This window comes from Netta rufina, assembly GCF_964035555.1.
Source record: "Netta rufina genome assembly, chromosome: 7".
In the NCBI taxonomy this organism is placed as follows: Eukaryota; Metazoa; Chordata; class Aves; order Anseriformes; family Anatidae; genus Netta; species Netta rufina.
In genome coordinates, this window is record NC_140130.1 from 22,620,292 (window position 1) to 22,634,115 (window position 13,824).

Sequence of the window (13,824 nt, forward strand, 5' to 3'; positions counted from 1 at the left end):
TTCTGTGTACCTAGTTTATATACAGTCTTGCCCCCCTTCTCTGCATACAAGTCAGTAGTAAAAATTGTGAAGAAAAATAACATCTAAAAATATATTTTTACAAAAAATCTTTGTAATTTTATGAAATACCTTTGATATAACTTGAATGTTGCTGGTCAGTACTTGATTTGCAATATGTTCCACACATCGTACAATTCTGGTGCAGGCTTTGTCTTCTTTTTGAGCCATCCACAACACATGATCGTCAACCAACATTATATTGCTAGCAATTTCAATGAGAGCATCCCCAATCTGAATGATAAAACAAACAAAGAAAAAAACAAAACACAGTATTTTCTGCAAGACATAAAAATAGAATATAAGTGCACAGGAGTACAACTAAAAGTAGGCATAGTATTCTTAGTAGCCATCATTCAAAGATACTTTTGATTCTGTTAAGAAAAGTAAATGGACTGCAAAATTGATGGCAATGAAAGAAAAATGTTACTGCCTTCAAAGAAAAGCTTTTTGGTTCACAATTTTAAAGCTTAACGTCAAGATGCACCACAAAAACCAATGTCTCTCATTGGGTGAAAAATGCAATCCCAGAATTATTAACCTCTTTCTTAAACTAAGCAAAACTGGCCAAACCTCTCTAAAGAATTGTTTCATGATTAATAAAAGAACCTTTGGGGGTGGGAAAGGGAATATATTTGGGAAAAAAAAATGTTATAGACATATAGATATAGTTTGTAGATATATTTGAGATTTAATTCAGGTGCTGATACATCTGTAATTAACTGACAGCAGAATAACATAAATAAACAAAAGGTGAAAAATAAGAAGAGGAAGTTTATATTATAATTAAATGTATTATAGGAGAATAAATGCATGACATGAAAAAATACAAAATTTTGGGCTAATACATGTATGTCTTCCTGGTAACGAGGAACCTGTGTGAAATTGGCTAAACAGAAAGTATGGGATTGTAGCTTTGTGAGTTTTGAGTCACTCTTGCAATAACTCCTCTTAGAAGTGACTAACTATTTTTAGGCAGGGATAAATCCTTGTCTGTGCCTGGTGATACCTTGCAGTTTTCAATAAGTATGCCTGTGTTTCAAAATGTTAGTATATCACATTTAGAAAGAATAAATACCACTGTGAATATTTTTGGTGATGTTTTCACACTGAAGTTTTAAAAGTTATTTTGAGAAAGATTTCAAAATTAACATTGCCATTATTTTTGAAGGTTTATGGTTACTTAAGAAACAAAGATATGCCAAAGATACACAAAGATACACAAACCTGAATACAAAGTTATATAACAGAAAAAAAACGACCAAGAGAAATACAGCTTAAAAAAAGCTCAAGAGGTTAAAAAGTCAAACTAATAGAAACATAAAAATAAGACAAATGCACAGATAATTCAGTGAGGAAAAAAAAAAAAAAAAGAAACTCAGCAATAATGAAAAAGGTTTAAGGAATGACAGTTTATGAAGTCAGTTCTGCATTTGCAATAAAAAATACATACATTTCACATGCATTTCAAAGAAAAGAGAAGTAATGAGACTGTGTGAAATTTTATGTGACTATTCCTGAAATATTTAATGTATTTTTGAGAATGTAATTACCAGGTAATTCTAGATGGATTTGACAATGTGACAAATAGAGTTATTGATACAATGAATAATTATAAAACACATTAAGAGGCTGAAATGATTTATAAGAAAAGATTAAAGCATAGACTAATCAGCTAAGCAATAATTAACTGAGGGCAGAACAATAGACTATAAATATACAAAAGATGAGAAATAAAGAGAAAGTAATTTATACTATAATTAAATGTGTTATTGGAGTATAAGGTATGAAAAAAATACAAAATTTTTGACTAATACATGTATATCTTCCTGGTAATTGCAGTATACTGCAAATATGTCCCCAAAGCAGTTGAAGCTTTCTTGCTTTAGAAGTTAACCACCAGATGGGACAAAGTACAGCTAGGTCTTCTAAAAATGTGTAATCCAGGTCTGGCTAGGAATGGCACTTCCCAGAAAACACTAAGAAAGCTGTACTAGTTTATCTAAATTTGTTTTAAAACTATTTTGATAAATCACAGAAAACCTCCCTGTATGTATTTACATTAATTTCTAATGATTTTAGGTAATTGTTGTTTGAGCTGTTAGTTCATTCCAAATTAACCTACCTTTGTTCATATGTTCCCCTACTTTAAATTAATTTTGATCCCATTTTCATCCTATTTTGATCCCATTTATTGAGCTGTTGGTTCCAAATTAACCTATCTTTGTCCATATGTTCCCCTACATTAAATTAATTTTGATCCCATAACTCAAATGTCATGGGTGAAGTTACTGACACTTGAACTTTACATGTATGTTTGTACCCTATGATTGAGAGTTAAGAAATGAGTGTTAGTAAAGTGCTCAGTGAACAAAGAACCTGTTTAGTGAACTTGAGAGACAGGTATAAAGTTCAAAATAGAAGAGGACAACAGAGACAAATGAGGAGAATGTTCTAAATTACAAAAACAATACGGGATTATGAAATTAGAAATGTAGAGGTAAGTGGTGGTGATAGAGCTGTTTTAGTACAGAAAACCAGAAAATGAATCCTATTTGAAAATCAACTAAGAAATTAGAGATGATGCTCAGTTTTAATGCATAATGGAATGCACCAGCTGCTAGTATGTGAAAAATAAAGAGACTCTATGGATAAATCCAAATATTTCTTTTTGGGTGGGAAATTATTTTTATTTTTATTCAGAAAGCAGTAAGATCTTATCAGGATTTTGAACTAGGAGGTTGAAATAGAGTTGTAGCTTTGAAACAATTCTTGGAGAGCACTTAGTAAAACATTTTAGGTCTCTTTAATGATGAAATTTAAGTTGGAGGCTTTTTCAAATTGTCACTAAAATGTTAACTATTACAATCCCCAAAGCCAGAATGGAATGAACATTGCCAAATCAAAAGAAAATAAATGCTTTAACTATAGCTATCATATGTACAAAAAATACAGGTTATGAAATCTAATGCAAGCAGTTACTCTGACAATTAACAGTAAAAACTATGATGAATATTACTGTTCTCTATAAAAACTTATTTTTCCCATAGGGGTTTGCATACTCTGATTAGACTTCCCTGTAAAAATGCCATAAATTTTGCTAAAATTGTCTGTGGAAATCTGTACTTCAAGACACATTTTCTTCTCTTTACATGAAGTTCTACATGCTTTCAAAACTCAGTTAAGAAAACAAGAGAAGCATGAGTAACTCCTAGATAAAGGTAAAGAAGTGGCCAGCTTGAAAAGCACCTTGAGTTCATTCTAATATGTTAGTCATGGTGGAAATTAAAACGAAAAAGAAAACTAAAGCCATGGCTTATTGAAAACTGAATTCTATTCCTTAGCAGTAACACCTCTGTCAATCAGATGAGATGGCTCAGTTGTCTCACATAAAGAAAGACACAGCAGTATATGCAGAATGTTTGCAACCAGAATACCAGCAAGCAATTTTAGAAGCTTCAGTGTGTGCCTGCATACATTAAGATTAGGACCATCTGTGAAGACTTCACTTATTTTTTTTCAGCGTACAGAAGATATCTTACATCTTCAACTTCATCCACGAAGACAATTAACTTTTCCATTATATAAGCCAAATATATTACATCCATTTTATCCGCAAAGTGGGAAGCACCTCTCGTGTAGGCTGTCAGCTGGCGGGAAAATTCAAGCACAGTCGTCAAATTGATGTGCATCTGAAAATACATGAGAATTGCTAGGTGTAATAAATCAGCTACCTTTGTTCTCTAAAAACTGGAGATCCCATCCATTTGTATAATGCTTTCTATAAATTCACATGGAATTATATGCATCACTAGTACCATAAACATAAATTTCAGTGAAATACTGTATTTTCAGCATTTCATCTCAGATTTCATTGTTGTCATCTCCAGACACCACCACATGTCAACAAATATTGAAAATTTTTGCATGTCTGCTTTCTCTGGACTGGAACAAACTGGCCTCAAAGTATTATACCAGCCTACAATCTTGCCTTGCCTATATAATTAGATCATTAATGACAACAACAGTGGTATCAGTGAGGGTTCAGTGGTGCATAGTGGTGCATAGTTTTTACTACGCCAAAAGAAGATAAGTTCAGACTGGATATGAGGAAAATGTTTTCTACAGTAAGGATATAGTCAGGCATTAGAATAGGTTTCCCCTGGAGGTTGTGCAGCCTCCATCGTCAGAGGTTTTGAAAATATAAGCAGTTAAAGCCCTGAGAAACCTGACCTAACCGTATAGCTTACCTTGCTTTGACCAGGAGGATTTACTGGAGTGCAGAAACCAAATAGAATTGTTTTCTTATCCTATAATTCTATGGGATCTCTTAATACAGTAATTATTCCTGTTTAAATAGGAATACACTTGAAAACAAACTTCCTGTGGTATCTAGCACTACTAGTTAGGAAAAAACTACAAAGGAAATTGGAAGTGGTAAAAGTTATAGGTCTATGCCATCCTCCATGCTATTCACTGTTGTGCTCTTTTATCCTCATGCATTTTCATCAATTTGCATTTTTACCTCATCCTCTCTTAACCATCACACACTACTGCTCTTATTTTTCTTGTTTTTTTTTTTTTTTTTCTTCCCTTGGACGATATCAAAATGGCATTCTGAAGTAGCCTTCATTTCCACAGCTCGTTTAAATATATTATGGGACAACAGCAGTGGGAAAACAAAATTCCAGTCAACAGAACTCTGATATAGGACTTAAGAGAAATTAATGTATTTCTAGTAAAAAAGCAGGAAGGGTAGACAAATAAAGAACTGAAATGAAACACTGATGACCCTGCCAACATTACTAATGGTCATCTAGTCTCCAGGCACACAGAGAAAAAAAAAAAAAAGACATCAAAATAAAAGCAATAAATGCTGTGTGCTGTGCACTTGTTCCTACTGCAACATCAGTTACCAAAAAGCATCGTGTTTCAAAAAAAAAAAAAAAAGGCCAGCTACCAGCTACCACAAGCTTGTGGCTGAACAGACATTTCCTTGCAAGCTATTGCGAGCTATTCAGTAAAACCAGTACTACAGAAAGGAAGCTGTGCATTTCATAACATTACCTGACTGAAAGCATGAAGAACTTGAGTTACTTCTTGTGAATAAGGACATTCAGAATAGTTTTCTTCATCCCAGTGTCCAGTTCGATTACATTTACGCCATGCCTTAGACTCTTCTGCACCATTGTGAAAGGCAATGGAGTTAAATGAATACTGAAGACAGGGATGGTAAGCAGTTATCCCAGCCAAAGTTTTGGGCCATCTATGATAATAAAAATAATAATAATAATTTAAAAAACAACAACAGCAACAACAACAACAACAACAAAAAACCCACAGTGTAAATCTTCTTTTCAAAGGCATTTTACAATAGAGCAATAATATGCATGATATTTAAGGGAAAAAAGAAAAAAAAAAAAAAAGGCTATTTTAAATTTCACCTCCTTATGTTCTACAATGAATTCCTTTGTTTCCTTGGAAAATGTCAAACTTATACAGGCTGAAGTCTGGCTGGTCACACATTAATTCTGAATTAATTGTAAGAAAGTATTTGGTGTTCAGGAAAAAAGGAAAAGGAAAAGGAAAAGGAAAAGGAAAAGGAAAAGGAAAAGGAAAAGGAAAAGGAAAAGGAAAAGGAAAAGGAAAAGGAAAAGGAAAAGGAAAAGGAAAAGGAAAAGGAAAAGGAAAAGGAAAGGAAAGGAAAGGAAAGGAAAGGAAAGGAAAGGAAAGGAAAGGAAAGGAAAGGAAAGGAAAGGAAAGGAAAAAGAAAAGGATGTGTTTTCCTTACATTCACCTTTGCAGATTGCACAAAGCAGAGCAGAAAGTCCACTAAGCATAGAACAACTATTGCTAAATGTTGAAAAAGGTAAAGGCTCAAAATGTAGACAACAATCTTACTTTGCATTTTGACCCAATATCACAAGGCCCTTTTTGCTGCAAAGCCCTGAGAAGCAAAAAATTCTGAATGTATCAGAAACCAATAAACATAATTTGAGTATAGATTATGTCTTATGAAGGAGTTAGCCCTCAAAAATTAAGTATTAGGTATACATGATTTATCTACTGTGGTGCCAAAACAGACAGTCTTTGAAAAGAAACAATAATTCAAGAGGAGCCAGAATTGTTCTATTTATTTCTTGTGTCTACTGTGCAATACTACTATTTTTATATCTGCTGCATTCTCTTGAACTGCACATCTGGGATCGTTTGTCTAAAGAAAAAGAAAATCCATTATCCATTGCCATTTTCAGGCTAGTATGGACATAGCAGGATTAGGTAATTAAAAGAAATCAAACAAAAACAGAAGAATATCATCTTCCAGTCAGCATGTCTGGAAAGGATGTGGTTTTGTTTTTAATTGCACTGATGTAATGACTGAAAGCAACCAATCAGAAAAAATAAAATAAAATTCAGCCTCACACTGGCACACACCTTGACAGTCAAGGTTTGCTCAAACATACATATAAATCCCTGTTAGTTATAAGAGGCAAATCCATTTGGACATTGTTACATAATATACAGACAGGTTTGGGGCTAAGTTTACATGTTTTCCTAGTTTCAAAAAAGGAAAGGTAAGAAGAAAAGTATTTTTATGTCATAGCTAACTGTCACTAGAATAATTCATGTGATGTGAAAAGTTGATGCAAAATGAAACATGAAAGGATTGTCACAAAAAATGAAATATGTACAATATTATTATATTCTCCTTTTGACTCTGACTCAATTGAGATGAAATATTATTTCAGTAAAAAAAATAGTATTAATTCAATTGGGCCACACTGAGTAACACCATACCTCAAAAGTAAAACTAAAAGAGGCTATTCTAAAAGTAAGGCACATCAAGTCGTAGCACAGATTGCAGAATCTGGCCTTTTTGACTAGGAATAATAGGGCAATGCAACATTACTGTTTGCATTTCAGAATGTTCTTCTAGTGAGCTGAAAAACAAAATATGAGCAAAAGATGGCCATCATAGAGAAAAACTCTTGGTACATAAGGCCAGGTCATTGTGACTCAGAGTGCCTAATTCTTACTGCAGTTATACAATTATAAATACCACCTAGGCTGATGAACTAAAGGAACCTAACAGCCGATGCCTTTCTCTTTTTCCTTTTTTTTTTTTTTTTTCCCAATAAAAGAACTGTTCTTTCTAGCTTTGCTTTTGTGTTGGAACCCTTTCTACTTGCTGCATTATCAAAACTTCAAAGACCTTTCTAAGAAAAATTACTGGTGAGATATCTGTATCTCTGAGGGTAAACCTTTGAAATAGTTTCAAGTGTTAATGCTAAGTTTGACCCTGATAAATTCCCTATAATTCTAAATTCATTCCCTTGAAATGCTAAAGGAATCTATGGACTCAGCATCCTTTTAATATACATTTTAAAAATAAATTTATATAGACTTCTGGAAAGGTGATCAATAGGGAGAGAAAAGCACACTCCCGTTCTTTTGGTTTATATAAAATGACAAAAATGCCCCTGGTGTTAGCACGGTCTGTAGAATTTATATATATATATTTATTAATAAAAAGATGTAATTTTATGGAAAACAAAACAAAACACACATGTGCATTAAGGTGTTATCAAAAAGATTTTTTTATGACATTATTTGTTATTTCATAGGATATATATCCTATGAAGGATATATATAGGATATATACACCTTTCATAGGATATATATCCTATGAAGGTGTATATATCTTTAAAAAGACCCAATTAGAAGTTTTAAAGTCAAAAGTATGTACAGAAAGTTCTGGTGTTTAAGAAAAGCTTCCTCTCTCAGCTACTTTCCTTTTAATTAACTATTCAAGCTGAATTCTTATTCTAATTCGCCTGGTAACAAATTACCTTCCTGATTTCTCAATGGGAATGCCATCATACATCAGTGTTATTGTCAAGCAGGTAATGATATTTTATTTTTAAGAGCTTTATGCATATCATTGAAGTGTTTTTAGAGCCAATCTAAAACAATGCCAAATTTAAAGAATCCTTGATTATTATTTTTTTTTTCAGTTTAGGGGTTTTAAAATTAAAAACAAACAAACAAAAAAATGACATATAGCAATAAAAGTAAAGATGAAACAAAAATTACGTATCAACAATATTGTGCAGAGACTATAAGATTCAGACAGAAAGATGGATGTGTTTTCTAATCATGTTATATAATACCTCAAACGATCTTTTACTAAATACTTTTACTCACTAGTTTGATTCTTTTCAGCAAAGTATTTTAGTAACAGTTTTGTATTTGTTACTTTTAATCTCAGCTGAATAAAACTAGTCAGAACTGGAATAGATTAGGAAAGTACTGAAGATTTAATCGTCTAATGCTTTATTGTAGTGTCATTATATTACATAATTTCAAAAAGACCAAGAACAATTATTAACCTTCTTGCATTTAGCTATGAAGTGCCAATTTTTAAATTTTCCATAATCTCACACTGAGGAATTTGAAGGATCCTCAGACAAACCATTGCTTTTCTTGAAACACTAGCTGCTATTTCCCATAATAATCACACAGTACTCCTTCTTCTTACTCTATTACCTGACAATGACAAGTAAAATAAGTGACACATTCATACTCGACACTGTAGTATCAGCAAACATGGATATTGTCCATATGTGAAAATCACTCCCAAACCAGGAATTCATACCTGAAATCTCCCTTGTTGTTAATAACTCTTTCTGCAGGGCAGTAAGGTGCAGCCGTTTCCAGTACCACAATTTCTACTTGTTTAGTGCTATTTCCATAGGAATTATTGACTAGACACTCCCAATCTCCACTTGCATCAATATCAATGCTAGATAGGATAAGTTCACTATAAAAAGAAAAGATTAATTACTGAATATACTTAGTTTTATAAAGATTGTTGGTAGTTTCCTGACATTAACTTCTCTTCAGAAGTTTTCTGTGAAAACATAAAAATGGGTTTTGCTTTATATTATTATTATATAGACAGACAGTATGTGATTGTTTTGTATTAAAATTTTAACACCAGTTTGGACTGCCATCTCAGGTCATGAGAGGCTATAACAGAGATTGTAAGTCATCACAAAAGAACAGTTATGCATCAGTCCCCATTCTCCCTTTCCCTATTATTATAAAATACTGCTTTTGTTGCATAACCAAGCACTAGTCAGAAATACATTTCGAGTTGATAACACAACCAGTCCTCAGAGACTGTTTCCCTTCAGCTGTGATTGGAGCTCCTATGGAATTTCAAAACCAGAATCTGCTGTCCTGTGGCATCACGTGACAAGTTTTCTAGAATAGCCGCTGACATTGGAAGCCATATATAATTTTCCTGATGAATGCAAAATGAGATGAGGCAGATGCTGATATTTCTTTTAGCAGTGTGCTACTCATGAACTTCTTTCATACTGTCCCCCATCAAATGTGAAATGTAGTTATTAATATCAATAAATTAAGTTTGAATAAACCCTTTATAATCAAAGTGATAGACATGTTAAATATAGAGACACTTTGTGGCTTCACTTAAAATATGCACAATATGTGCACATTGCACATTACTGCACCGTGCCAATGTTTAGCTGTCTAAGCTAAATATTCTATGCATAATCAGAGGAAATAATTTCAATAACATTTAAAATTGCCTATAACTATTTTTGTTAGGATTTTCTGCATATTTTGAAATAAATTAGAAGATTTTATTCTTTTAATGGATGAAACCCAGGCCCAAATGAAGTCAGTTAAAGTTTAGTTCTTCAAATAACTTCAGCAGGGAAAGAATGTTATCCAATTACTGTAATTCTATAGATCTCACAGACAAAAATAATGCTAACTACTACATTTTAAGAAAGTAATATATTAGATCTTAAATCTGTCATTGGCTTAGAAATAAATTTTACTGTAGTTTTAAAGAAAGTACAGCTTCTGAAAGTAGCTGCAAGAAGGAAAAGGTAGTAGTTATCTGAAGTATTTATTTTGCTTTGCACAAATGACTGGTTTCTGAATGTTCTTTGTGGTTTAGACAATTAGAAATTCTGTGGGAAGAAATGGAGTACAGTCCAAAAGAGGAAGATACATTTAAAAAGCAGAAGCATGGAATTCAAAAGTTATTAAGTTGATTTCAAATCTGTATATAAAACAAAATCTTAAAAAACTGTTCTTGTGGCCTTTGGTACTTTCATAAGGAGCCTGATATTTTGAAATATATACACAGAAAAATTATATATAGTTTATTTTTTTTCTCATTTAAACTTCTCTAAAATGCCATTTTTTTCAGTTCAAATCTTTGTATATTATATATCCACTTTTATCAACGTTACTACAAGAAAGGACCAAATATTCTTGTATATAAACTACTTCTTATATATAAATAAGTACACCACAATCAAGGTAGGAAGTAATTAGACAGCTGTTTACGTAATTTTCCCTTTGAAAGATGCATATAATGAAGGATGATTTTCTCAAATACTTACTAGAGGACCGTTATCTTGCTCTCCAGAAAACAACCAACCTGTGGTAAATAGCTTTTCTTTTAAGTTAAATTGCTCCAGATTTCTTCTGTAATTCTCTGGTAGTTCTGTCCAATTTATGATTAAACTACCTTTAAAAATCTAACACCTATTTAGCATGGATTTGAGCTCCAAGTAGCCTGGATCCCCCAGTTTCATTGTTACAATGAATTCTAACGTTTTTTATTGCAGAGAAAATAGAAAAAACTTCACTATCCAACTCTGCTCAAAGTAACTGATTTCTTTCATATCAACAGCAGCAACTAATCTCTTAAGAAGTACCAGATGAGGAAGACCAATAACAGCAACCTCCTAGCTACCTCTTCCTAGCTTATCTCTATCTTTCCACATTCAGGCTGTAAAAGTTCAGTGAAATTAACCAGTTGATAAAAATTTTCAAATTAAGTTTTCTGTTTCATATGTTCCAACCATCTTGCATCATCTTTATAGACAGCTGAGAAAGAATATGTTCCTAGAGCTTACAAAAACAATTATCTATGAAAGCACCTTTTTCACTGGAACAATAAGCAGCATAAAAATTCACCTCTGGCAGCAAGTCCCAGAGACATCCCAAGTCCATAGAATGTATGAGAAACGTGCTCATCTTTTGATTTCCACATAAAATAGCTGTAATCATTATAATATAATATTATATATAAATTATTAAAAAAATACAAATATTATAATTATAAAAATATAATATTATAATAACTGTAATCGTACTGCAAATTTGATAAAACCATGGTGATTTTAGGTAAATGATGGAGACAGAAAGTAAAGGAAAACTTGAAGATATCAGTTTTACAGGTAAACAATATGAAGATAAATAAATATGAAGAAAATGAGTACATTTTCTATTCATTTAAATTGTTGAAGTGTGTTCTGATGCAAATTTATCTGTCACTAGACAGATTTCCTGTCAATTAATTAGATGATGTTTCCCAGTTTCACAGACAAATATTTACTGATACATCATTTTTGCTTCTTCTAGAAACACAATACTTGAACTCTGGTCCAAGCTCTCTAAAATGATAAGGAAATCCTCAAAGTCACAATTAATTTTCTGTGGCTCTTCAGAACTAGAATGTTTGTTAAACCAAAATAAGTTTACACAATATAGAAGAAGCTGTGTAATGACCAAAACATGGAATCACTTCCTGAATAGCCACCTGGCCACTATAAATGAAGCACTTATATTCCTCTAGAACAATTTGGATAGTAAGACTAATATTGAAACTGTTATTGAAACAAATTGTTTTATAATATTGTTATTGAAACAAATGATTATTACCCTGGAGAATTTAAGGGACTACATAAAAAAAAAAAAAAAAAGTGTTTTAATTCTTAAAAAGAGGTCAACTTAATCTATTTAACACTTTCTTTGCCTATAATTTTGGCAATTCCACAGTCCTGGCAGACCAAAAGGTGGGCCTGCATAGAATTTTAAACCTCTTCATTAAATCCTTGTTAGGTTGGATACATATTTTAAGTTTTGACACTATTACATTAGCATCCCCAGAATTTCCAGTGTTTTTCGTACTGCCAGTAGAAAGGCATTCTTGATCTTTCTTGGTCAACAAGTCTTGACAAAAGGCAGGAACCCTCCTGTTACTTGAGAACATTGGAGGACTCTCCTAAAACTCTGTGTTTTAGGAGCTTGATAAGAGCATATTAGCATTAGGAAAGAAGAGCACCATTGACTGTAGTTTACTTGATTATCCTATCTCACAAAAACTAATAACTGTCAGGCCACAAACGAAATGATTTTGCATTTACTATGCAGCTTTCCTACAGATGGATTATGCATCAGAAAGAGTTTCTGCTCACTCCACGCTAGCAATCATGAGTACTCCACGCTAGCAATCATGAGTACTTCTCAGAGGAGTGATAGCTGCTACTTTTGTGGAAATTTATGACGTAGCAACCGGCAAACAAAGTCAGACATTCATGAGGTGGAGTCAAGGCAAACTGAACATGAAGACTGCTGCCTGATGGGAACAAAAGGATGGCTAGCAAGCCTTTCTTATGTTTTCTTTGGAAATCATAGTGGCCTTCTCAGTAAACCAAAGAACACTGAAAATAAGAAAGAGAAGATACATATTTCTTCTTTGCACTGTGAAATTTCATGCATATTAGGGTTCCTTTGTCAATTGTAATAACTGACATATTGACAAATTAATTAATACGTAGAGCTGATACAACTGCATGAAAAAGTTATAATATTCAATAGAAGCCTGTGGCATTGGACAAAGAGAGGAACCTTAATACAGACAGAAGCAATACACACGTAATAAAGTAACCTAAGACAAAAGATTTCTATTTGAGGCATAGTTTTGCATTGCTACAGCTATGCATAACTAATTAGACAATCAGAAGTAGGTCTCATTATGCAAAATTACTCAACCATGTCCTAAAGTAATACCTTAGTGACATTTACTGTAGGTCCCAGCACTCATTTGCATGCTAGGAAACAGTAACAAATAAAGATGAGACTTCAACACCACATTTTGATTGGCTTTCCATGGTAAAGGTTTTAAAGTCTGGCTTGATTTCCTTTAAGACTGGATGAGTCTTAACCAACCACTCTTCTTGAGAAAAAAATAAAAATTAAATACAAAAACACAGTTAACACTCTTCTTCAGATAGGTAAGAGAATGCTTTTCTATAGTTCTGGCAGAAGGCCTGCATAACCTGCATCCAACACATACCACCTTTAATTATTAATACTAACACAAAACTTTAAAAATGAGTCTCCAGAGTACACTGCTGCTTGGAATACAGCCTTTCACAAGGGATATAAGGTTAAAACACAGAAAATTAAGGGAGAATGTGTAAATCTAGGCACTTTAACTGAACCTCAATTGCTAGTTTGATCTCTCTGACAAAATTACTTATTTACCCCTGAAAAAACAGCTTCAGAAAGCTGACGGCCTTTAACAAAACTTTCTATCTGGCCAACAGCAGTAAAAAAGATAGATTAAAGATTAAAACTGGTACTCTTTAACAAATCAATTTGTCATACACACAGGAAATACACAATTTTCTGTTTCTTCTGATTTAATACAAAACCAAAGCAAAACTTATCATTTAATGCCATCAGAAGCTATGCAATAAGCTTAGCATGCTATAACTTACTTTAAACATAATTTAAATGTTCATGTTAGTATTTTACTTGGATTTCACTTCAGAAGTGCCAATGGAAAAGAGCTGATTTTCTTGACAAAATATTGACAGGAAAAACAAAGAAATATCTACTTTCAAAATGGAAGAAAAGACCTTTGTGTTA

The 13,824-nt window shown here is 32.7% G+C and overlaps 1 protein-coding gene across 1 annotated transcript in view; it reads right to left on the bottom strand.

The window, feature by feature from the left end:
- Window positions 1–13,824, bottom strand: part of LOC311211169 (adhesion G protein-coupled receptor A3-like) — a gene marked incomplete at both ends in the record, with an annotated part of 272,815 nt that overhangs the window by 125,186 nt on the left and 133,805 nt on the right. The window contains 4 exons of the mRNA XM_084289723.1: window positions 130–291; window positions 3,600–3,749; window positions 5,125–5,323; window positions 8,714–8,878. Of these exons, the coding sequence (XP_084145849.1) occupies window positions 130–291; window positions 3,600–3,749; window positions 5,125–5,323; window positions 8,714–8,878 (676 nt within the window). The remainder of the gene's footprint in view (window positions 1–129; window positions 292–3,599; window positions 3,750–5,124; window positions 5,324–8,713; window positions 8,879–13,824) is intronic.